We start from the raw sequence: 26966 nt of genomic DNA on the forward strand, positions 1-26966 counted from the left end.
TCTATATCAGGGTTCTCAAACTGGGGGTTGGGACCCCTCAGGGGATCATGAGTTTATTACATAAGGGGTCGCAAGCTGCCAGCCTCCACCCCAAACCCCGCTCTGAATCCAGAATTTATAATGGTGTTAAATATATAAAAAAAAAGTGTTTTTATTTTATAAGGAGGGTTGCCACTCAGAGGCTTGCTATGTGAAAGGGGTCACCAGCACAAAAGTTTGAGAACCACTGGCCTATATCCAATTTTCAAAAATGACTTGGCTTGTCTACATGGTGAGTTATGCATGGCAGGCCAGGGTCTGAATCTACAGCACACCAGCTTGCTGTGCAATAATTCACCCCATATAGGCACTTCAACAGCACAGTGGAAGTCCTGGAGTGTGGACTAGACCTTTACACATTCACTGCAGTTTAGCAATGTACACACAGTCAGCATGCAACAAGATGATGTGTGGTAAATTCACACCCTGGCTTGCCATGCCATACAGACATGCCTGAGTCACTCAATTTTTTTTTACCCAAGATCCTGAACTTCTACAATGTAAGACAGACATGAAAGCCCTGTCAACATTTTAATAAAAAGAGTGGATATAAGTTTTGAGTAACTCGCATCTAAATATCCCAAGTTTACCCTCAAACTATTCCATCAACGAAAGCACATCCAGGTCAGGATGTACAGACGAGTCTACAGGAAACTGGAAGAAAGGAAAAGGGAAAAAGGAATTTCTGTAGAGAGTTAGTAAGGTTAGTAAATCTACTGAGTAGTCAGGACAGAAACATCAAGATAGCAAGAATATGGCAATCTGTAATTTTATTTGCTACCACAGGTAGAGGATTATGCCTTGGATCGAAGGCAAGGACAAAGCAGCCACTCATTAAGCTTCTAGGAAAACAAGGTTACTTGAGAATGTCTTCTCTGGAAGACATGACATCCTATGAAGAGATGATTTAACCTGCCCAATAAAGCTCAAGAGCTGCTTGATGCAAGGGCAATTCCCTTGGATGAATATAAAGATGACTGAAAGAAAAACTCCGTAAGGAAAGAACTGCACAGCAACAGACTTTTTGCATACCTTGACATCTGTATAATGTCTGTACATTTTAGGAAGGCAACTGACATTTAAATACTGACTTGCTTCTCAAGATTATTTAGTATCAGAGAGTTCCTACTAAGAAATGTCTTCACACCAAAATACTCTGACAGATGAGCAATCTTGAATCACCATGTGCTCTAGAAATGTTTCCTGATGCCAGCCCATCTGTTACTTGCTCCCCATTCATCCAATATAGAGTTTCAGAGAACTCTAGGAAGTCTATTAACTTGCCCATTTTATTCTGCTAGATGGACTGCCTGCTGTAATTTGAAACCTGTAGGATACAACATGAAACTTGGCTAGATTTATCCCTGAGAGACAAAGAAAAAACCTCACAAGACCCAAGATGCAAGGCTTCCCTGTTCTAGTAACTTTCATTCAATGATAGAATTTGCATTATCTTCAAGCCTGAGGTTTTCAGTGTTGTCTACAGGATTTGAACACTGGGAATTAAGCCACCATATTCCATAGGTAATTTTGGAAAATCTAAGCATAACGTTTATTTGTGTATGGAAAGAGTTACTCATTTTCTGAAATGCATTTATTATACCACTGATAACACAGCATTTTAGAGATATAATACACTACCTGTTCCCAGGTTCTTACAATCGAATTCAGTCATGGAAACATTGGACTATGGTGGGTAGAGAAGATGGAGTACACAACAGTTATCAGTCAATAGAGAATACAGATTTTGGAACAGTATTGTATTTCAAGGAAAGTAGTTCAAATACGTATTTTTGTTTTACATAGTTACTTTTGAAGGATTATTTTTATACAAACACCAGACTGGGAACAGATCATGCCTCAACAGAGATTGGGCAGAGATTAGTGGTGGAGAGCTACTCAAGAAGAATTTGAAGATACTGAGCCATGTTGTTAGTCTACTGGGACAGAACTAGCTTTTCCTATGTTGCCTCCTAAAAAGTGACCATTAAACACAAGGTGGCAACCCATAACCTGCTAGAGTACACACAAGCGCTCTGAACAACTCATTATCCCACAATCCATAAGCCACCTCTCCTTCCTTCCTCCTCCACTATGTTATTTTCATTCAATAAACCATGATGTGTTATCTGGACTAGAAGCACACACTTCAGATGAACATTACCAGTAACTAATATGTTCCACATGGAGCTATAATTGAAGACTACTTAGTGGTAGAGTTGCTACAGAATGCACCATCATCTTTGTCCTGCATGCCAACTATTAGGGGGATGTCTTCTCTAGCAGAGGCATGCAAAGGCGAAGGCTCAAACACTTCCAAAGGTACCAGACCTGGTACCATAAAGGCACCCCCAGCCCTTGTGTTTTTTTATTTTTAACTTCTTACTCTTTTTTTCTGTCATGGAGCCCTAGCCTTTTCTGTAACTGCTTCCTTCGCTTGCTCTCAACTGACCTTATATCTGCATTCCTGAGCTCTGGCTTAGTGTCACCTGATATAGCTCCGAGTTTCACAGAGATATTATGACCTTTGACCTGATTTCTCAGAGTTTCACAGAAATATTAGCTAAACCTTTCACACGCTCAGTCAGGAAGAGCTTAGTGGGTGAATTCTTATGGTCGACAATGATTTCCGCTATGAATATCTACAAGCACAAGAATGGTGCTCAAAATGCAAGCTACAACAGGCCTGTGAAAAAGATCAGAAAAGTGCAAGTGGTCTACATAGTTTCTTGTAAAGGGAGACGTTTGACCATGTTCCTGGTCAACAATCAGATGTTTCTGCTACTCACACTTCTGAATTGTCCTTAGCTAGTGAGGATGTTGATTTGGGTTTTTCAAGTTTGTCAAGTGCTGGAGTATCTGATTCTGGCACAGAGCTTGGCATTGAATTGTTGATCCCTGGAGTTTGAGTCTGGGACAGAAAGTTGCCTGTTGGTTGTTAGTGCAACAGTTATTGATGTGGATGCTGAAAATGGTTTGATTATTGAAAGCGTGTGGATGAATTTTGACTCTGACAAGGCAAATCTGGCTACTTAGCCACAAGTGACAGATTCTGTTCACTATTTTTTGGTAAAAAACAATCCTGTTAATTTAAAACAAGAAAGGCAACTATTAAAATGGTGATTCTTTTCTAATACTCCTAATGTTATGTTAATTGCAGTGATCTTCATTAATGTACAGTTAGATGCTTGTCTCCTTGTTCCATTTTACTTGTTTGCTTTTTCAGCTAAATTCCTCATCTTCCTTTGTGAACCATAAAACTGTGCACCCAATTTTTTTCACTATAGCAAGTGAGAATGCCAGCACGAACATTTGAAGGAATATATGGAGGCAAATCACTTGCTGAATGGAACTTGCAGAGCAGTTGGAAAAGGACTGCACAATTGAAAAAGGTATGCAAACCTGCTACAAGATGCAGAAGGGCATGTGGCACAATACTCTGTGATCTCTTGGATATCTGCAGTGTTTAGGTGAGAGATGTTAAACTTTGAGAGGTTCAAGGGAGAAATTAGTTTCTTGTAATGATAATTTTTTAGATTTACTGGAATTGCTTGCAAGGTATGGATAGTGTGTTGCCAGATCATGTGAAAGCTATTAAAGCTGGTGCCACAAAGGTGATATACTGAAACTGAATTAAAAAATGAATTTTAGTAGGATCACAAGAAAAGTATGGCAGGCTATTTTTTACAAGATTAATAAACCTGATTACTTCTCTATTATGTTTTATTGCATTCCAGACCTCTCCTGAATGGAACAAATGTCTCAGGTGTGTATGTATGCTGGGGTTTTGAAAGAGAGCAAAAGGTTCTTGCAAATTTTATAGATTTAATTGATATCCACACCAAAACCAGGGAGGATATTATGGAAGTTATTTAGAGGAGCTTAAAAAAAAAAAAAAAACCACACCCAGTTTAGATCCAGCTGATTGAAGGGGACAAAGCAATGAGAACAGAGCTAACATGGCTGCAGCACACAAAGCTGTTCAAAATTGAATTCAGTGGGTAAATCAAAACGAGTGTTTCATCCCACATGTTACTCATTCACTGACTTGTTGAAGAAACAGCTGCAATGATTGTTCCAAGTTGTTTTATTTTTCTGGAATTGTTCAAAGGATTGTATACTCTGTTTTCCATTTCTACTGGTGGTTGGGATATGTAGAAAAAGCATATCAGCATTACATTAAAATGTGAAAGTACACAAGATGATCAGCATGGGTAGAGGCAATGCTTTAGACAAGATCAAAGCTTCAAACAATCTTATGCCAGTACTTAATTAAAAGCCGATGGCTTGCAAACAAACATTACACAGAGGTAGGGTGACCAGACGTCCCGATAAAATCGGGACCGTCCCGATTTTGAGCTGTTTGTCTTGACCGATCTCTGGTCGGGATGCAATTTTTGTCCTGATATTTTGCGCCAGCCTCTCTCTCTCTCGGCCAGCCAGCAGCACTCAGCATTTTTTTTTTTTTGCCCTCCCCGCCGTGTCCCAATATTTTCTTCATCTCATCTGGTCACCCTACACAGAGGTTTTTGTTTTCTTGTTTTTGCTGAGATGCAGAATACTATCTGGTCAAAAATTAATGCTGTGAGCAAAAAATTTCAGAATTCAGATCTTGACATTAAAACAGCTAACCATTTACTTGGTGGCCTTCAAGATGCTTTAACAGAAGTATAGTCTCCTGGGTTTATTGCATGTAAGGAAGCTGTTGATTCACAGGCTGAAACATTAGGAATATCCACACAGGTCAAAGAGAAAATCTCAAGGGGGAAAATAATGCTAGGTGAACTTGCAAAGGATGAAAAGAAAGGTCATTAGATCTTGAAAGTTTTGAATGTAAGGTTTTCAACTACATTTTAGACACAATATTAACACAATTGGATGCTAGGATGCATAAGCATGAAATGGGAGAAATGTTTGCTTTCTTTTAAAAGACTAATAACTGAAAAGTCTCAGCAGCGTCGACCTGAAGAGCCACACTCAAAATTTAGTAAGCAGCTATCCTTGTGGATTTAAACCCTGTGAATTTTGACAATGAAATTGAGCTCTCTGCCAGTTTTTGCAAGCAAATCTTCAAGGATGATCTGGAAACAAAAGCACCCATTGATCTATTTAGTTACATTCTAAAAAGATCTTTAGATGAGAATATCCCTAACAGAAATAGCACTGCATATATTTTACTGTCTTCTTTTAACTGTGGCAGCTAATCAAAGGAATTTCAGCAAGCTAAAATTAATCACTAAGAACATCTATGGGGCAGGAAAGGGTATCCAATCTGGCAATTATTTCTAGAGAGAACTCAGAAGCAAGGTGGACAGACTAGGATGAGTTAATGAGATTGCTTTAGAGAAGACTAAGTAAGGTCCCTTTGTAAGAGTATGTAATGGTGATTTTAGGGTGTGTTTTTGGTGGAAGAGAGGTGGAAGTGGGAGGCAGGGATGCCTATATTTGAGTCTGAGTCCAGAACATCCCTGGCACAGCACTGTTTCCCAATCTCTTTCAGGTGAAATCCAAGTTGCTGATATGGATCCATAAAACCTTATGTGGTTTGGATCCTAGTTCTAAGAGCTTTCTCTCCCTTCATGTTCCACGAACGCCATTCAAATCAATGAATGCACTCTTGCCTACCATCCCTATATTTGAACTTCTGAGGGCTGGAAACAGTGGTTTTCAACAATGGGTCCTAGGCACTGGAATTAACTGCCCTCAATAGGAAACCAGAAGAATTGCTTGACCTTCAGTCCATGGTTCAGAGCTCATCTACTACAGAGGTGGAGTATGCTGACATTTACAATGTTGTCACTAGGGTTAAGACTGCATACAAGTTTCAATTCTAGCCCCTATTTTAATTTGCTCATAACATTCTCAAATTTTCACCTTTTGAGATGAAATTTTCACTAGCTGAAAATGACTTGGGGAAAGTGATCAAAAATGGTTGAGTTATTTGAGGGCAAGTGAAAAACAGTTCTTATATTATAAAAAATTCTTGATACTTGCAGTTTGGTACAGAAATAACCATCAATTGAGGGATGTGCCTTTGAGTATTGCATGAAAACTAGTTTTGATCTGAGTTACAAATGTGAACATTGCATGCTGCTGAAATAGGATATTTTGCATTTTGTTTTCATTCACAGCATAGGAACACAGCACAGGCAAGTGTTGGTTGGTTGATTAGTTGCACAGCAAAAAAGAGTCCCTACAGACCCTGCAAGCACCAACGGGGTAACAGAAGACTGCTGCACGCTTAGGTCAGTCTATGCTCAAAAGTTTAGTAACAGTTGTATCACTTCGAGGTGTGGTCTTGTTTGGGGTTTTTTTGGGGACATGCTATGCTGGCAAAAGCCTTACTGTAGATGCAGTGATACTGGCAAAAAAGTACCTTTTTGCTGGTCTTGCTGGCACAGCTGCATGAGCAAAACTTCTAAGTGTAGATAAAGCTTAAGATTTGAAGCAAAGAAGCATGCTTAGAAATGCACCTTGGGAACTCCATAGTTGAGGGAGGCAAAAAATGCATTCAGCTGTAAATTTCTTAAGTTTAAGGGCCTCTTATGATGTCTTACAGTGCATAGAACATATTATGGTGGTGTGTAACCAAACAGTTCCAGATAATGGAATTTATACATATAAGAAAGTAGAGTTTAGATGTCTAGGAAAGTGAAATTTGGGTTTTTCTTTTTAAAAACCCTAGGATATTATATATAAAAATATTGAAAAAAGTTAAAGATGCGTAATGAAGCACTCAAAATGCAGGGAATAATAAGGTTAAGGATTCATATGCAACCTTTACTCTACCCCTTGTGCTCATGCATCACTATACAGTAGCTGTGTGATCACACTCTTCCTCAATAATAAGAACAGGAGTACTTGTGGCACCTTAGAGACTAACAAATTTATTAGAGCATAAGCTTTCGTGGACTACAGCCCACTTCTTCGGATGCATAGTGGGCTGTAGTCCACGAAAGCTTATGCTCTAATAAATTTGTTAGTCTCTAAGGTGCCACAAGTACTCCTGTTCTTCTTTTTGCGGATACAGACTAACACGGCTGTTACTCTGAAAATTCCTCAATAATGACGTTCTTCCTGACACTTTAGATATAAATGTAGGATCTTTCCCTCTTTATGTTTCATTACAGCCATATAAAGAGTTCATAGCAAGTCATTCTTACACAACACACTATCTATTAGACCTAACCTAGGTATAACAGAGAAATCTTGCAAATACACAACAGCTATGTAGATGTTCAGCAGAGTTAGCTTTGTAGTTAATTACCTCAGCCCTTGAATTGTAGCTATAGAAGACGGTGTGCCTGGTAGAAAAGATATGTAGCTGATGAGTGCTGACAAACCTATTAAATTATCCTTTTTCTAAGGTATGTCTCACAGAAAGACTAAGTCAATGAAATTACTACAGTCATAAGATGTACTGAATTTATTTAGGTATAAATAACAAAACAAGCAATAAGATGTTTTTTAAAATCACTAGTTAAGATAAGAGCTACAAGTTTGTTCTTTCAAATAGTTAGAGGAATAAGCATTTTACTCTGATGAACTTACACACCATCAATTTCTTAAACTTTCTATAAGTAAATGTAATTTTGAAATAGTTTAGCTTCATGATAAATGTAGGGTGCCCACCTACCCATAAATCAAATTCAACCTGAACAAAAAAAGTATTTAAGAACACACCACACTTGCACAAAAATGAAGAAAATATCAAGTCAGATCTGTTAATTAGTAAATATCAATTCTGTGGAACTCTATTGAACTGAAAACTGGATAACAGAGTTCCATAAAACTGTAAAAAGGAGACCAAATAGCATAGCAATCTTGATACCCGCCTTGTAGTGAATAAGTCAGTTTCTCAACAGTAAAGAAAAACTTTATTCTAACTCTTTCTGTAGGAGGTTTCCTACATGTAGTTCCCCATGTCTGTATACTGTAAAAAAGTTTCCACATTTGTGCAATAACCTTCTTTACAAAAACAAGCAAGTGATTACATAACTGTTTAATAACAGTTTATTATTGCAACAGTATGGTATAATTGCAGAATGTAAACTTCATGTTTGAAAGAAAAGTTTAGTCCAGTAATGATCTGAAGTCTTCTCTGTAGCCACAATCCTGAAAATTACGAGTGATGACACAAATGTGGGGTTGCTTAGTAATGAGTATTGATCTACCCCTAAATATGGTTTATGTACTGGATTTCTGAGATGGTGTATTAGAATGTCAGAGGGGAGTAGACAGTTTCAACACACTCCCATGTGGTTAGATACAGTCATAAGACCAGTGACTGCAAACCATTAAGGCTGAATGGGTTTAACTGCCTGAACAACAGAACGTGGATGGGAACATTCTCCTACAGTGACTTTTTTCTCCTTCTGGTTCAGCCTTGCTAGCGGACTTGGGGAAGACATCACATCTTATCCCTGTAACAAAGAACATTGAGCAACATAATTGAGGTCAGAGGCACAGAGGGAAGGGGAGTTGACTTCCTACAAGAATGCTGAAGAAGTGCTCTGCGTAGCTCAAAAGCCTGTTTCTTTCACCAACAGAGGCTGGTCCAATAGAAGATATTACCTCATCCACCTTGCCTCTACAAGAATGCAAGTTGGTTCTGTTCTTTTCCTGTAACCAGGGTGGCCACACTCACATTCTCAGAATACTGGACATTCCGGTAGTTGTGGGAATGGAATTGGCCCGCCCCTGTCAGCATGCGAGGTGCACAGGAGCGCACTGCCCTGCCCCCACCAGTATGATCTGGAATGCACCATGAGAGAGAGATCAGGCCGGAAGAGTTGCACAGTGTGCTCTTCAAAACGGCATCCCCCTGTCAGATACTGGACAAAACCATGTCCAGTTTTGCCTCTGTTCGGTTCAAAACCAGATGAGTGGCCTCCCTGCATGTAACTCAAGAGGAAAACATCTTACTTAGCTTGCAGACAATCACAAGATTACAGGAGACTAAATATGCATGTAGGCTGTTTTGCAATCTTTATCTCTAAAGTTTGGATTTAAAGAAGTTGGTCAGTCTCACTGGTTACAGGTCCGTGAAATTTGCATGGTAATACGTGGTTGAATACAAGGGTATCCCAATCTAAGAGTGGAAGAACTGCAAAATTCCATCCCAAGACAGGGAAGGACAAGAGCCCTCAAACCTGGGGGAAGAGCAGGAGACTCAGACAAGAATGGGAACAGAGGTGCAGCTAGTCCTATAACCATGACAAGCATGTAGCAGCGGCAGTCAAAAAGGCTAACAATATGACATGAATCATCAAGAAAGTGATAAAGAAATAATACAGAAAATATCATAATGCCACTTATGAATCTGTGGTGCACGCACAGCATCAACACTGTCTAGTTGTGGTTGCCCTGTCTCAAAAAGGATACAGTGGAACTGGAAAAGGTTCAGGGAAGAGCAACAAAAATGACTAAGGGTATGGAACAGCTTCCATACAAGGAAAGACTAATGATTAGAGCTGCTCAGCTCAGAAAAGAGACTAGGGGGAAGTAATAGGTGTCCATAAAATCCTGAATGGTGAGGGAAAAAGGGACTAGAAGTGTTATTTACCCTTTCCCACAACAAAAACCTAAGGTCACCTGATAAAATTATTAGGCAGCAGGCTTAATACAAACAAGAGGAAACACTTCCCCACAACTCACAACTAACCTTGGAACTCATTGCCGTGGGATGTGGTGTTGGCCAAAAGTATAAGTGGATTAAAAAAAACACGTGCATAAAACTGGAACAATACAGTGAAGGAACAGATCCATGATGACAGTTAACTAAGGGTAAATATAAAAAAATTGAATTATAGAAGAAATGCTACTTTACTTATAGTATGTGATCTCAGACTACTGTAATATATACGCACAAGATAGCAGAGCTTGTTGAAACTTCACTTTTGAGTGCTTAATAGACTTTGTATGGAATTCTATTTAATTTCATATTAGTCAACTAATTTCTACAGTTATATGCCTACATCCTCTGCTTTATTGGGACCAGCACTTTGTAGCATTGAGTCGTTCAGTAGCAAGCACTCATCTGGGAATTCTCTCTCTCTCTCTTTTTTCATCTAAAAAATAAAACGCCTCACATTTTGTTCTGTGTCATGTAAACTCACTTCTTAATTTTTTTAGATGAAAAAAGATAAAGAGAATTCCCAGATGAGTGCTTGCTACTGAATGACTCAATGCTACAAAGTGCTGGCCCCAATAAAGCAGAGGATGTAGGCATATATTATTTTTAACCACATGACTAGTCCCATTTAAATACAACTGAAGTCACTGCTTCAAGTTAAGCATGTGCTTAAGTGTTTTGCTGGGTCAGAGCCAGAGTGTTCAGCACCCTGCAAGACTGAGCCAATAATGGTTTCAAGGCAGTGTACACATACTAGTGGAAGGCTGTATAGAACTTAGCAAGAACAAAAGGTGTCAAAAATACACTACTGCTGTCAGCAACTGTAGAAACATGGCATGAGCAGGACTAAAATGGAAATTAGGTCTGGTTCTGGGAGACAAATATTCCATAGGAAATTTGGAAAGGATTAGGCAAAGTTCAGCTCTTCATACAAAGAATACTCTGTGTAAAAGACTAGCTAAGCACCAAGTCTGGAAGATGCACCAAATTTGAATAAGAAGTTTGTTTCCGATGAATCTCAATCCAGATAACTTCTCCAATATCTTCCACTGTTCGGTCCAATTTGAAGAAAATCTTTTGTTTCTAACTTCTAGTCATCCAGGGCCAGTGAAGAGAGATTCTGAAGGACTAGAAGTCTCGTTATACAGCTTGTGGTATATGTAGAGAGATTAGTACAAGCAGCACAGAAACATCCCAAAAACATGGCCAAATGGAATCACAGGATGGTTCACTCATTCCAACCACTGTACCAACAGTTGTCATCACATCAACAATTATCACTACCGCAGGATATATCTACACGGCAATAAAAAACCCACAGCACTGAGTCTCAGAGCTCAGGTCAACTGATTCGAGCTCGCAGGGCTCAGACTCTGGAGCTAAAAATCACAATGTAGACATTTTGAGCTTGGGCTGGAGCCTGGGCTCTGAGACCCACCCCCCTTGCAGGGTCTCTACATTGCAATTTTATAGCCCCGCAAACCCAAGTCAGCTGACCTGGGCCAGCCACAGCCATGTCGCAGATCTTTTAGCACAATGTAGATGTACCCATAGAGATCTTCTCTAGTTCTGACTCAGATAAAGAACCATTCAAAAATGGAAATAAAACCAAGAAAATTATTGGGAACCATTGAGGACAGTTCAGTTCCAATGGGTTTGAAGGTATGAACAAATAAAAAAGCAACAAATGGTATTTACTGACCTTCCAGGCTGACTGGTGAGGATAAGTAGTAACCATAAGTCTGGATTGGTGGTAACAGTCTCAGAACCAGTTTACACAAAAATATCACTGTGTTTTTCTTTAAACCTATAAAAGTGCCACCCCCTTAGCATCAGTGATTACAATAAATTATACCATACATATTTTATGAGCTATCAAAACAAATTACCAAAGGAACCAGAATGAATCCAAAGAGCTTTTCCAGGCTGAGATAAATAATAATTTATGCTAATTTAAAATATAATCTTTCTAAAAAGAAAGAATTTCAATACATTAATGTTGAGATAAAATGTAAAACTCCAAGGAATCCAAGTTCAGGATGACACTCCATCCTTAGCAAATGGTATTATGCATTTTGGAAGACAACAAAAAAGACGTACAACAGCATTAAGTTAAGGACAGAGTGTTAATCTAATATTGAATATCCTGGCTCTTGTTATCATGCACCACAAATTTGTTATTTGTGTACTGTAGTTTGTAAGAGAAAACTGGATTTGCTACAAGAAATTTTCAAGTAGCTATCTAACTGCATTTAGGGTTATGACATTCAGAGAGGTTTAGGGTTGTCAGAACCTCCACAGACTGCACCCACAGAAGTGTTCAGCAAATTTGAATTTTTTCATTCAGTATTCTGTAAAATTTCTTAAATTTGTATTCTTAGATTTACTGTAACTTAAAATTGTAGTGCAGCATTCTAATAATTACTTGATGGGTGAAAGGAAAGATTTTACAGTTTCAAGTATGTGTTTATCACAGGCCATTTGAAGGTAATTTTTAGAATGTTAATGTAAAAGTAAGAAGTTGGGTTAATTTTTTAAAGCCAATCTATAGCTGTCTGATTACAGCGGTTTAAAAACAGTTAATGTTTTTAACCCCCTAAATATTATAAGCACCTCAAATAGCCCCAAGCACACAAACCTATATTTCCAAACACTGTCTGCCTACACAAAAAGCAAGGAAATTCATAGTTAAGGTTACCAAGTCCATCCTTAACTTACTTTGCTGTAACCAAGTATTGCAGCTCATAAGTAGTATAGGATCACCCACTGTTCTGAGGACTCTGATAGGATCATATGATCAGCAATATCTAGGCACAATAAAATGTTTTTCAGATGGAATAAACTCTGAATTTCCTTGTCGAAGTCAGCTATTTAATAAATATTTTATAGAAACCTTTATGAATTCAATACTATTAAAACATCCCCCTTTTGGAGAGGTAAGCTGCAAAGCTTTTATATAAATAGTTGAGTATTTTAAGATTCCAAATTGCTAACTTTTAAACAAAATATCGAAAGAGCAATTTCTCCTTTACTCACTTACCAAGACCCTATTCAGGGTGTAATATTTGTCTTCCAAGTCAGTGATAATGCAGGAAATGCTGGTTTTAGACAACTATTTTCAAGCTCTTTCAGGACAAAACAAAACCCTAAACTTGGGTTCTTGGCAAGTAAACAGAAGTTTTTCAAATAGCTGTGTTCAAATTGTAAGTGCATATGAACTTAAAGTTTACACAAACCATTTAATATCCCAAATCCATGTATTTCAAACTGTCAAAAGCTCTGCAATTCACCTTACAAGTGACCTGTTGACATGAACTGTATGCTACACAAACCCCAATAATATGAAAATATGTATTACAGAATATTAACAGTATTTAGAAAACAAATCCATAGCCATCTGCATTTGTATTCTCTGCAGTCTGAAGTCAGAGGATAACTTTCTTCTGCATGAACTGGCATTAAAAAGTAGCCGCTACAATGTATAATCAATTAGTAACATTTCAGAGGTTTCCATTTTGTATTCTAATTAACAGAAGTGCTAAATTAGTTGTAAAAGTGAATTATGAATCAATTTGCATAAGCCACTCTTTCTGTCAAAGACACCATTTTTGTGACTATGGGTTTAGAGCTTTGATTGTCCGTGGAAAAACAGGAACAAGCTAGGAACTTATACCAATTCCAAGTTTTTCTTTGTATTTGAAACATTACATTACCAGCCTGGAAAAATGAGATTAAATTATAGGTAGGTCAATTAAACAACAAAGCACTGAAGCCAGTTGGCCTTATAGTATACCTATACATAATGATACACTCCTTCTACATATTTAATTTTTATTGTTGTGTGTATATTTTCATTCTCACCACTTTCAGCAAGTAGTGAAAAGAGTAAGATTATATGCAGCATTTAAAGCAAGTTGTTGGTGCATGACAGCTGGCATTAAAGAATATGACAATTCATATGCCAAACTATATCCAATATTAGGAAATAGACAATCTGTAACAACATTTTATTTCAAGGAACACTTATCTGGTGGGCCAATTATGGTAGTTTTCATTTCAATCCTTACCTGCAGGAACTATGCAAAGAACCCACAACTTCCAGTATATGGTTAGAGCTACAGGAGAAAGCACAAGCATGCTGAAGTAGCGTGCTTGCAAGACAGTGTACCACTCATTTGGGGGAAATTAATGCTCATGTAGGTGGCTTGATATTAGGAAAAAGATGTGAAATTGGTCAGTGAAAGTAAATTTTGACTACTATTTGGGACAAGTTGGGTTGCCTTTCTAACAAACAGCTGCGGATCACAGAATAGATGGAGCTCTGGTGTAACCCTGGTTTACAGAAAAAAACTGTTTCCTGATTCTGTAGATGTTTACATTTTTTCAAAACTAATGAATTCTGCAAGAATCACAAGGTTCAGGACCCATCCTCCATTTGAAGATCTTATCACAGAACCCTGAGGCAGTGAAGGCCCAAGATGAACACCTGCAAGCCTCTGTTCTCAGCATCATAAAAACAGTTTATTTTAAAGTTCCAGGGGCAGGGTCCTTGACACTCATGTTGAAAGTATCTTATAAATGCAGTCTGAAATGTGTCTGGAATATTTCATATTAGCAGCAACAGGCTGGTCTGCAATAGCACATCTTAAAGATATCATCCAACTTCTTTATGTAATGAAATATAAAACAGAAGTGACACCAAAAGAGCCATACCCATTTAAAACTCTCTCTCTTCTACCCTCCATTCCTCTTGTCAGTTACAGATATGCCACCTTCTAGAGTTTAGATGTTGCCTACCTTTCTCCTTTGAGATAAACTGAGGGCAGCAAAGTCATTAAACAAGGATGAAGCCGGTGAAGTCAGTGGGTCTGTAAAAGAATGTTAGAAACATCGTTTCTACTATATATTATCCGCACAAACTATTTAAAAAAAACCCTTCAAATAATTTTAAATGCAACTGGAAAAAGGAAAAAAGGTTTCTTATTCATCCAGAATTAAAGCTAATTTTAAAGTAAGAACTGCTAAAAGCATAGCAGTTCATTAGATTGTGCATGGGTACACAATTAAAATGGCACTTCTTAGCAGAATTTTAAAAGCTACCCATTGCCAGTTTAAATAATTATATGCTGTACTCCATACCACTTAATTCTACAAACGTTATGGATGTTATCTGTTTTGCCAACTTTTTATTTAGAAATTTAATCAGGACTCAGAGGCAGTCAAGATGAAGATTTTACAAGTAAATTATTATTTCTCCCTGTCCTTACACTTCACCTCCAGGTCATAAGTATCATAATCTGGAACTCAATCACTACAGTCACCATTTAAAAAGGAAACTCCAGATTAAGCATAGATTACAAATATGGATGTCTTCTAATTGCCTGGTGGATGACATGTGCTAACACACTAATGTTTAAAAATGTTTTCGGTAAACCCGAATCTCTTTGACCGTGGTCAGTATGCCTTCAAAATGCAGTTCTATTCTGAAGTGTGCCTCAAAAAGGGAACTGCAAATTTCTCTCTCAATAATTTCTTATCAAGTCTGTTCAGTTTACACAGCCAGTCTAGAAAACCAAAAGTCAGTCTGTTTTTTCCCTCCTCATGTATTGCCACCAATAGTGAATATTTTGCAGATAAAACTTAATCTCATTTCCACCAGCAAAACTCCATTGTCTTGAACAATTAATGGTTTTCAATGGGAGCGTAGAGGTATAACTCAGGACAAAACCTGTTCTGTAAAATAATTATTACTAGAAATGAAGTACAAGGAGGAAACAGCCACCTGATTCAAATCTCAGGTTGCATTTGCAGGATAAGTCCATGGTACCCTCACATCTTGAATACTGCACACAGATATGGTTGGTTTTTTTTTTTTTGTTTGTTTTTTTTGAGATGGGACAAACAAACAAACAAAAAAAACCCACACAAAACACAAAACAAAAAAAACAAGAAAAACCATATCAGAATTGGAAAAGTCTCAGAAAAAGGCAAAAAAAATGATTAGGGGTATGGAACGATTTCCATATGAGGAGAGATTAATAAAACTGGGACTTTTCAGCTTGGAAAAGAGAGGACTAACAGGGGATGTGTTTGAGGTCTATAAAATCATGACTGGTGTGGAGAAAGTAAATAAGGTAGTGTTACTCCTTCTCATAACACAAGAAGTAGGGGTCACCAAGTGAAATTAATAGGCAGCAGGTTTAAAACAAACAAAAGGAAATTTTTCTTCATACAATGCAGAGTCAACCTATGGAACTCCTTGCCAGAGGATGTTGTTAAGGTCAAGACTATAACAGGGTTCAAAAAAGAACTAGATAAATTCATGGAGGGTAGGTCCTTCAGTGGCTATTAGCCAGGATGGGCAGGGATGGTGTCCCTATCCTCTGTTTGCCAGAAGCAGGGAATGAGTCACTTCATTCCCTGTTCTGTTCATTCCCTCAGGGAAACCTGACATTGGCCACAGAAGACAGGATACTGGGTTAGATGGACCATTGGCCTGACCCAGTATGGTGTTCTTATGACTAATCATTAAGATAAGTAAAATTTAAAAAAACCTGTAAACTGACAAGTGAATTTGCTATGAAATCTAACACAAACACGGAGCTCCACAACACCACTTTTGTAGCTCCTTTCAGAGGAGGGCCATATTTAAATGTATGTTTTTGCCAAATGGAAGTGCAAGCCAATTCTTAAAGAAGTTAAATATGGAGATATGACTAAGCAGATCTGAAGAAATCTAAAGTGTTGTTATATTCTAAGAAGTAACTAAAAAGACTATTGTGACTCTCAGTGGAGTTAAACATTAAAATTGCTCAAGTTAAAAGTAAAAATATTTTCCTTAACTGACAGCATTTCAAACAACTTGAGATCTTCCAGACATTGACAAACCAATAATGATTTTTAAGTAGAAAATGCATTAGCAGCTTCATAATAAAGATAGGCCTACAAAATATAGCCATTTGTTGTATGGATGGAAGGGATGTTCCCAAGTAATATGAAACAGGAAAGTGGGAAGATATTACTTAAAACATGCTGTGTAGAAATTTTAAATTCCAAGCTCCAAGTTATTTGGCATATGCCACAGAACTCAAGATCCAAAATTGATTAGATTCTGTGAGTGCCACGTTCCTGTCCTCTGTTACCAGGAATTTCATATCAAATAGGGCTTGTCCATACTTACGCGCTGGTTCGGCGGCAGGCAATCGAACTTCTGGGTTCGATTTATTGCGTCTTGTCTGGACGCGATAAATCGAACCCAGAAGTGCTCCCCATCAACTCCGGTAATCCTGCTTGGCGCAAGGAGTACACGGAGTCAACGGGGAAGCCTGCCTGCCGCGTCTGGACCGCGGTAAGTTCAAACTAAGGTACGTCGACTTCAGTTACGTTATTCACGTAGCTGAAGTTGCGTACCTTAGTTCGAATTGGGGGGTTAGTGTAGACCAGGCCATAGCCTGTTATACTTTGGCTGTGGGGAAAAAAGTGAAAAAACCATGAGGTTTTATTTTATTTTATTTACAAACTTAGTTCATGTTTGTAAATAAAACAGACAAAAATGTGTGAATATGTGTATGCCCATATCTAAAATTTAAAAAATTACGTATGTAATTCCATTTCACTTTTTCAAACAACTTTTTTTTTTAGTAAGAGGCATTAAAAAAGGATTATTGTATTGATGCTATATAAACAGTTTCTAAAGCTATCAGGGCTCTATAGTAGACATCCAAATAAGTATTTTTCTTGATATAACTGAGCAATAGGACAAATTTATAAGTTTTTCCCTTTAAAATGAAAGGCAAGCTGAGAGTTAGAAAGTTCACTAGTAATTTGGTTTGGAATATACAGTAATAAAAAATTGCACAACAAATAAAGTTCTATCACCTTGAAATCAGATTAAAGGGAGGACTAACTCCCTTGAAACTATTTTTTTCCATAGGGTTAGCTTTTGAACATACCTTTAAACATATTTCTTTAAAAGTTCTTACCATGGCCTGCATACTGCTTGGCAGTGTCATTGAGAAGGCTAGGGGAACTGCTGCTATTTGTCATCCTCTGCAAAAAGTGAAAAACAAAATTGCATGAATATAATAAAGCTATTAAGGCTGAAGACATCTGAGCTAATATTAAGACTTTATTAATACTAATTAGATGATTAACATCCGGATGGCAACTGTCTCAGGGTAAAAAGAGGATATGTGGTTATTTCCAATCTAATAAATTGCTCTACACAGATTCTGATTGGTAGTGAACAAAAAACGTTGAGCAAATGAGAGAAAACAATTTTAATGAAAACCACACAGCACAAAACAATTGTATATTAAAAACTGTATATTAAAAACAACATTATCTACATCAACTACTTATAGATTAGGAAGCCCTATTGCACCTAAGGTTCTCCTCCTTTTTCCTATAGTTTCTCAAAATGTTAGAGAAGGCTGTAGCTTTTATTACTTGAAGATTCTTTAATCCCAGGACAACAACTCCTCTCCACATTCTATGCCACTATCACCATACGAGACTCTTCCCCTGTGGAGAACTGTCAAATTAGTATAGCATTTGGTGGCATCTTTTGAATGATGGAACCCAGAGAATTACCAAGCATAGTGGGGTTTTCAGGAAAACTATATGATTCCTGTAGCTGAGCAACATGTTGAAAAGGCCAGCAATGGTTCTCTTCAACTCTTTCAACCATTGTCAGGCTGAGCCCCGCTGGTATGTAAGGGCAGGAATCTTGCTAAGCAAGAACTTCACCCCAACTCAGCTCTTTGGCCACATAGGTCAATATTTTCAGAGTAGGACCTAAAACAAAGGGAAGATGACAAATGGCAGTTTGAGAGCTGCCTCCTCCCTGCACTTTTGTTAGAAATACATCTGCAATGTGAAAAGATTCTCACCACTTTCCATAAAACAACTGACATTAGAAGTCCCTGCAGAACTTTTATATTAAAGACAGGGCCGGCTCCAGGCACCAGCTTGCCAAGCAGGTGCTTGGGGCGGCCACTCTGAAGAGGGGCGGCACGTCCAGCTAGTCGGCGGATGGTCCCTCACTCCCACTTGGAGCGAAGGACCTTCCGCCGAATTGCCGCCGCAGATCGCGACTTTTATTTTATTTTTTTGCCGCTTGTGGTGGCAAAAACCCTGGAGCCAGCCCTGATTAAAGAAGAATGAAAACAGGTTTTGTAAAATAAGTACAGTAGGACCTCTGAGTTACAAACACCTCAGGAATGGAGGTTGTTGGTAACTCTGAAATGTTCGTAACTGAACAAAATGTTATGGTTGTTCTTTCAAAAGTTTACAACTGAACATTGATTTAATACAGCTTTGAAACTTTACTAGGAAGAAAAATGCTGCTTTCCCTTTATTTTTTAGTAGTTTATGTTTAACATGGTACTATACGGCAGGTGTCAGCAACCTTTCAGAAGTGGTGTACCGAGTCTTCATTTATTCACTCTAATTTAAGGTTTCGCGTGCCAGTCATACATTTTAACGTTTTTAGATCTCGATCTATAAGTCTATAATATATCATTAAACTATTGTTGTATGTAAAGTAAATAAGGTTTTTAAAATGTTTAAGAAGTTTCATTTAAAAATTAAATTAAAATGCAGAGCTCCCCCAGACCAGTGGCCAGGACCCGGGCAGTGTGAGTGCCACTGAAAATCAGCTCACGTGCCGCCTTCAGCACACGTGCCATAGATTGCCTACCCCTGCTATACGGTATCTGCTTTTTTGGGGGGTGGGGGAGGTACTCTGCTGCTGCCTGATTGCGTACTTCCAGTTCCAAATGAGGTGTGTGGCTGACTGGTCAGTTTGTAACTCTGGTGCTCGCAACTCTGAAGTTCTACCGTAAGACAAGTTTTTAAAACTAACTTATGCGTATGATGCCATAAAAAGAATGGACAAAATAAACACTAAATTATAGAGTACTTAGTAAAACCATTTAGGCACGTTACCAGATAACTTTAGATGTGACCCTCTCAATGAGCTCAGACAGTTGCCATGCTAATCTCACTCAATTCCACCTACTGCATTCTGTTGGGATGCTACAGCATCAAACATTCTGTTGTCATGGGACCTATTATGTTACTACCCCTTCCCCCACTCCATCCCTATGAATCTCCACACACATACCCACCTAACCTCTGTCAAGCTGTCCTGCAGTGGTTCAAGTGTATGGAGTACCCACCTCAGTGAAGAGGCACAAACCCCAAATTGGTTGGGACTTCTATACTTCGATTTCACCAACCAAATATCAAATGTAAACTCCTCAGGCACTATAACAGCCTTAACATGGAGTCACATCCAGTCCCCTCTGTCTTGCCACACAGATAAGCCTGCCTTTGTCATAGATGGTCCCTTACATAAAGGAACAGCAATATTCAGGTTATTCCCCATCCCAACATACCAAACACTCACACTAGGTTAATTGCACTTTAGATTTCGCACCAAAGACGAGGCTTGTAGCCAATCCCATAATCAACTATCTAAATATTTATTAAATAGGAAGAGAAAGCAAGAGAAACATTTACAAGGTTAAAACATATATACACAAACAAGTTACAGTCTTAAGTTTCAAAAGGTAATAGAAGCTTCTATAATAAGCAAGCTCTGGCTGTCTTTTAGGGCTAACCCAGGCTAAGCAGCTGGGGATCCCTTGTTTATGCCTAGAAACCTTTCCCCCATAGTCCAAGCAGCAAATGAGATACAGTTCTTCCTTGTTAGGAGCTTTTATTCCCTTCCCCCCCTCTCCTTTGAGCTGCAGATTCAGCTGATGGGGGAATTCACTTGCAAGACTCATCTTTATTGGGGAGTGGAGGAAGGAGAGAGAAGAGTAAACAACAGTCTTTTGTCCTCTTTAATGGTCTACTCTAGTCCATCTTGTGTCAATGGAACCTTCTTTGTCAGACAGGACATAACACGTTCTGCTGGAGACCAGCATTTTGCAGTAGTTAAAGTCTCTCTCCTGTCTGGTGATTTACACAGTGAAAGAGGCTTACAATACACCTACTTAAATATTACTTTACAATATGGGATATAGATGTTATAAGTGAGGCTATATCTACACTTGCAGATGTAGAGCACCGGGAGTTAAACCAGCCCTCAGACAGCAGCAGGGAAAGCGCTGCTGTGTGTTCACACTGTGCTCCTTGTGACTGTGGAGCAAGAGCTGCTAATGTGGACATGCAACGCCACAGAGAGCAGTGCATTGTGGTAGCTATCCCAGTGTGCAAATGGCTGCAGCATGCTTTGGAAAGGGTTTGCAATGCCTAATGGGGCAGGCACAGCATCACATGATGCAGGTTTCCCAATCCCATTGTTCCATAGGCATCCTACTAGATTGCCAGCTGCTTTTCACATGAGGGGCTGGGGAGTGTGACAGGGAGTGTGTTGTGTGTATGTGGGGGGGGCTGTATTTTGGGGGGCAGAGAGTGTGTCAGCATGCTATCTTGTAAGTTCAGACAGCAGCAGGGGGAAAGGGGGAACCCGACATCAGCCCCCACCCTCCCGCCTCTCTCTCACACACACACACACACACTCCTCTGCAGCAGGAGCATTCCACAGTAATGCTTTGCTTTGTGTCCTAGAGCAGGTAAGCATGTGTGCTGTCAGAAACGAGCTTTGAAAGGGAATATCCTCATGCCTGCAGCCAAGTTCAAAACAATGACCCGAGTGACCACTTGACTTCAAGGGATTATGGGACATTTCTGGAGACCAATCACAGTGCAGTAATGCAACACGTCATCTATACTGACACCTCAGCGTTCCAGCCCAGGCACAGGAAGCTCTATGCTTCGGGTGGAGGTGGATTACCGGGAACGCTCCAGCTGCAGAGTCCAGGCGCTCTAAGTGCCTTGCCAGTGTGGACACCTCAGGAGTTATGGACCCCGGGGCTGATTTAATGCACTCTAACTTGCAAGTGTAGACAAGGCCTGAGATTAATGCATGCAGCAACTCACAAGCATTCAAACACAGTCTAACCTCTGAACACATTCTTATCATTCTAATACCTATTATTATTACTACCTAATACTAATACACAGGTGAACCAGGCTGATTTCAGTTAAGTATTTGCCAGAATTGCGGCATGGAGACCTTGGGATGAGCTGGCATCTGGTCTACCACTGTCACCACCTCTTTCAAGACCTTTGATTAAACAAGCTACTGGTAATGGTTTTGATTCTGTGGGTATATCGTATTGCTGAAGAGCTGAAGTCCAACTCACAATAAAGGGTTATTAGTCAGCGACAGCCAACTGCTTACCATAGACTAACATCCGTAATGAATTGATAAAATGTATTTGTCACCACAGTATCAGGCACACTTTGCAGGCTTTGGACTAAGAGTTGACTTATTTCCTAAATACAGAAAACATAACATGACACCTGTCCTTCTACCTCCACCTTAAAAGCAACAACATTACAAGGACACAGATAGAGAAAATCTGACCAGTAATGCAACACTTCAGACATTCTTAACACTTTTCAGCTTCACTCAAAATTGCTTTTAGCAAGCTGAGAAATATCTCCTTTTCCTGTATTAGATGATCCTTCTAATTCTGTCTTAGCTAGTGTATATAATTCTAGTGTCTAAAGTACAATTCCTTCCACCATAAATTACTTTAGGTGTAGCAATGGGATTTAGAAGATCCAATGATACAGAATGCAAAAGCCAAATGCTGTAGAAAGAGCCAGATTTTTGTTTGATAGTCTATGTAATGTAGTACCTGGTACCACGCCTTGGCTTGATCAATCCTTTTCTACCACCTAGTTCAACTGGTTAGTTTCAGCATCTTAGTTCTTGGAATTGGGTATGAACTGAACACAACAGCCATACCAGTCTTCTGGTAAGTAACAAAACGATATTGACTTCCTTCTTGAAGTGCACAACAGATGAGCCCCACTGACGACTGAATTTCTGGATCAATTGCCACTCTGGCATCTTATAGAATCATAGAATATCAGGGTTGGAAGGAACCTCAAGAGGTCATCTAGTCCAACCCCCTGCTCAAAGCAGGACCCATCCCCAGACAGATTTTTGCCCCAGATCCCTAAATGGCCCCCTCAAGGATTGAACTCACATCCCTGGGTTTAGCAGGTGAATGCTCAAACCTCCTTTAGATTTGTCTCTCCTAATGGAATTGGGCCAGTGGTATGCCTCAGGGCTGACTGATTAAGCGTCCACCTGTGTAAGCCATATGAGGTGCACCCTAGCTTTGCTGAAACTCATTAATGGAATGCAAGATATCATCTGTACCCTCTGTGTGAACAAGCAGGCAAAGGAATCATGAAAAAAGCCAGAACAAGTTGGACGACACAGATGTCAAGAATCCCATCATATTAAAAGAAATAAAAATAAAATCTTTGTTGAAACTACTATTTTTCTTGCATCATGGAACACTAGAGAGAGCAGAAATTTGGGGGGGAAGCAAATTGGCACTGATCTCCAAACGAGTAAAGAAATGTGATCTTGGCAATGACGATCCCATTTCTTTCAATCTGGCGATAAGTTCTGCTGGTAGACACAAGGCAAGTCTTCCCCTCACCACTTTAAGTAATGTCCAAATTCCAGTTTAACCAGTTATCTTTCCCCATGCCTTCCTACTTATCCAAACATAAGCTCAGTGTAAAAGAGATCCTCAAGCTAGTATCTGAAACAGACTAAGGTCCTTAGAAAGTCCATTTTACTTGTTCATTTTATACCAATTAATTTGGTCAATCTGTGCCAGAAGATAGCCATTTAGTTATGTGTATCTAATTGCATTTCCTAGAATTACTGTCTTAAAAGGCCTCAAATATCAAGGTCATAATAAAGTCACATTCAGTCAAATCTACATCCCACAGCACTTGCTCGGGTGGATAAAAGTTTAATAAAAAAAACACCACACAAGTTTTTAGATTTTTTTTAATTTACATTTTAAAATTTTGACTGCCTATCTCAAGAACCATTACTTACTAAGTTTGTCATGGAAATAAATTGATCCTCCTCCCACAAAAGAGGCAGTTCAAGATGTTGATGCATTATGCAATTCATCTTTTTGAAAGTGTCAGAGTAGGATTCACTGTGCAGTGTTGTTGTACCCAAGCTGGTCCCAGGATATCAGAGAGACAAGGCGGGTGAGGCAATATCTTTTATTGGACCAACTTCTGTTGGTGAGAGACAAAAGCTTTTGAGCTTACACAGAGCTCTTCTTCAGGTCTGGGAAAGGATCAGAGGCTAAGTCTCTGCTACAAGGGCACTGATGCAGCTGTGCCATTGTAACACTTCTGGTGAATACACTCTAAGATGACAGAAGAGAGCTCTCCCATTGGCTTAACTCCTGCCGACATAGCTATCACCTCTCGCAGAGGCAGAAGCTCTCCCACTGACAGAGCTCTGTCCACCCTGGCGCTTAGGTCATTATAACTTATGTTGCTCGGGGAGTATGAATTATTCACAACCCTGAACAACGCAGATTATACCAAAGTAATTTGTAGTGTAGACATAGCCAGAGTATCACAGCTAAATACAAGGTGGAACAGATTATTTAACATAAATTGTTAACACATTTCAAGGGACCATTCAAGGTAAAGTGGTCTGTTAACATCCCTCTAGTTATAGGGGGGGAAACAGAAGGGAGGGGAGCAGCTAGGGTGGCAGTTAGTGGGTTATAAACATAGTGCATGCACCAGAGCCTATTTTATTACATAGTACAGGTCTGTCACATCTTACGCGCATTTAACATGCGCGATTTCAACTTTACGCGGTCGGCAAAAACAAACAAAACCAAAACAAACAAACAAACAAAAACACACAACAGTTTTAATACTATACCTGTAGTGCGGGCAATTTTGCCCGCCATTGAACTCAATGGGATTTTGGCTATACACGGTTTTCGCTTTACGCACTAACCGCGGAACGGAACCCCCGAGTAAGATGAGACAGACCTGTATTAAGCAGGCAAAATATTTGATTCCAAGTTTCAATATATTCAGTTTGTGACGTTTGGAAGAACTGACCAGGCTTTTGTAATTCACCAGGCCTAACAAATTTGCTTCAACAAGTTATATTCATCCACTGCCTGTTTTTTGTTCACTAGTGTAACAGGGAAGATTAGCTTTCCTACTTTCTTGACTCACAAGTCAATAACTGTTTTATATTCTCTTTCACACAAAACTATATCCCCAAACACTTTTACACAGAGTTATTACTTAACTACAGTCCGGATTAGGCTGCTAAGGTACTGGGTAGTTGCCCAGTGACCCATTTTCTGGGACTGGCTAGAATGTCACTCTGTTCTCAGTCCCAGCAGAAAGGAGAGAGCATAGATGAGTATTCAACAATGGTGGAGTTGAGGAAGAGGCAAACAAAGGCAAAAAGCAGATTTGCAGACAAAAACCCAAGGTGAAACAAGATAAGAGGTAAAACAAGGATGACAATGGAGCAAAATTAATTTATAAAATTTAAATGTTAACCTCTTACTGAAGGAGTGGCTACTTTTTACAAATCAAATTTACTACTTAATAAAAGTGCATCTAAGTGGCAGGGTAGTAACTTCTATTATTTCAGTCAGGGAACAGTGTATCTGAGCAAAAACGTACTTTAGAATGGCTTATCTCCAGCCCTAAAAATGATTGTGGAAAGAAAGACTTGAAGTATCAATGCCCATGAAGTAGCAACATCTTCTCTTCTGTATCAGAGCTTTTGGAAGTGTTTAAATAAGTAAGTGATCTAATAGTCTCTTGTGACCTTAAACTCTGTAAAACTATAAAAGGTAAGAATCACTTGTATTTACTAAAGCATAAAAATGACAAATCAGAATTTCACTGCCTGAAAAAGCTATGCTTTATTGCTCACACCTATCAATGAGCCTGGTCTTTTTACAAGTGATTTAAGTCCATTATTTAGTAGCCTTGGTTTAAACACTCTGGACAACTGATAATCTGAGATCAATGCCCATTCAAGAGATCTGTACTACAGCTATATGCACTATTGCTTGGACTTGGTATTGTGCATGGACATGCACGTGGTCTTTAATAAAGACTAAACTGTTTCTGGATTAAGAGTTGAGCTACTTGGTCACTCCCTTTGGTTCCTTTTATCAGAAAACTCACTTACAGAAAACTTACCCTAACACACACATGCTGAGACTCTACAAACAGGGGCGCATAAGAGAAAATATTGAATAACTGAACAATTCTTGTCAAACTAGATTTAGGCAGCTAGCCTGGGAGAGGTTTGGATTTGCAGCATTGTATACACATACAACAGCTTCAGACTCCTATACATCTCATGATCCTCACCACAAAGCAGCTCATGCAGAAAGACAACTCTGTCGAAACCAAAGTCAAACAAAAAACAAAATCCCTTCCCCAATGCCACATGGCGGTCACTCAGTTCCATATCCCTAATCCATTGCTGGCTATTTCAACACTCAATATTCTGTTGCTATGGTCCTGATGTGTCATAAAGAACTAGTTCAAAATCAGTCCCAAAACTGAAGTCTGTTCTTTTTGCTTAAGTGATATGAGTAAGTTGCCTCTATTCAAATCTAAAAGGAAAACCGTTATCAGAGCAAGAGCCATCACCACATGCAACATCCAGGGTCTTGTCTACACTGAGCTTTTTCTGAAAAATTCCTTATGTTGATGTTATACTGCTGATGAGAGCAGTAGCATAGACTAGCCAATGGTGTTCTTACTATCTTCCAACTTGCTCTGAGCACTACCTACAATGGAAGCTACTGGGCTCTCATTTTTGAATGTCAGGACACTCATTTAGATAAGTACAGATTTAAATTTTTTAAAAATTTTCAACGTTAATCTAAGACTTACACACTGAAGTAAGTATTTCAGAATAGTCACTGTGGTTATCTGAATATATAGCAATTAAATTACAAAAGTGGAATGTAAGTATTCAGAAAAATCAGAACACTTTTACTGTTTCTTCGCTGTCAAGGAACAGCACAGCTCTGCCCCTACTTACATCTCATCTAAAGGAAAGGTAGTATGAAAGAAGGCACAGAGTCAGGTGCTGATGAAAGGGCAAGCAGCCAATCTGTAGAGGGAGAAGAATGAGGAAAAGCTGGCAACAGCAGCCACAGCACACTCTTGCAGCCTCTGGATACTAGTGAGGTCTTTGGACTCCCATGCCTCAGATTTTCATTGAGACATTCTTTCCCCTCTACTAATTTGGCTGTTTATCCCAATTCTCTCCTCCCTCTTCCCTCACAGGGTCTTTCTACTAGCCTCACCCTCACTGCTTTCTTTGGTATTTACCATTCTACCCTCCCTTCCTCTCTATCCTTAATTTATTTTTTAA

General features: G+C 39.0%; 1 protein-coding gene across 4 annotated transcripts in view; it reads right to left on the reverse strand.

The window, feature by feature from the left end:
* Positions 1 to 26966, reverse strand: part of PAN3 (poly(A) specific ribonuclease subunit PAN3) — a 121571-nt gene that overhangs the window by 70489 nt on the left and 24116 nt on the right. For all 4 annotated transcript variants that reach the window (XM_054015382.1, XM_054015383.1, XM_054015381.1 and 1 more), the window contains exons 3-4: positions 17656 to 17722; positions 14471 to 14541 (exon numbers count right to left, since the gene is read on the reverse strand). In XM_054015382.1, the coding sequence (XP_053871357.1) occupies positions 14471 to 14541; positions 17656 to 17722 (138 nt within the window). The remainder of the gene's footprint in view (positions 1 to 14470; positions 14542 to 17655; positions 17723 to 26966) is intronic.

This window comes from Malaclemys terrapin, chromosome 1, assembly GCF_027887155.1.
Source record: "Malaclemys terrapin pileata isolate rMalTer1 chromosome 1, rMalTer1.hap1, whole genome shotgun sequence".
In the NCBI taxonomy this organism is placed as follows: Eukaryota; Metazoa; Chordata; order Testudines; family Emydidae; genus Malaclemys; species Malaclemys terrapin.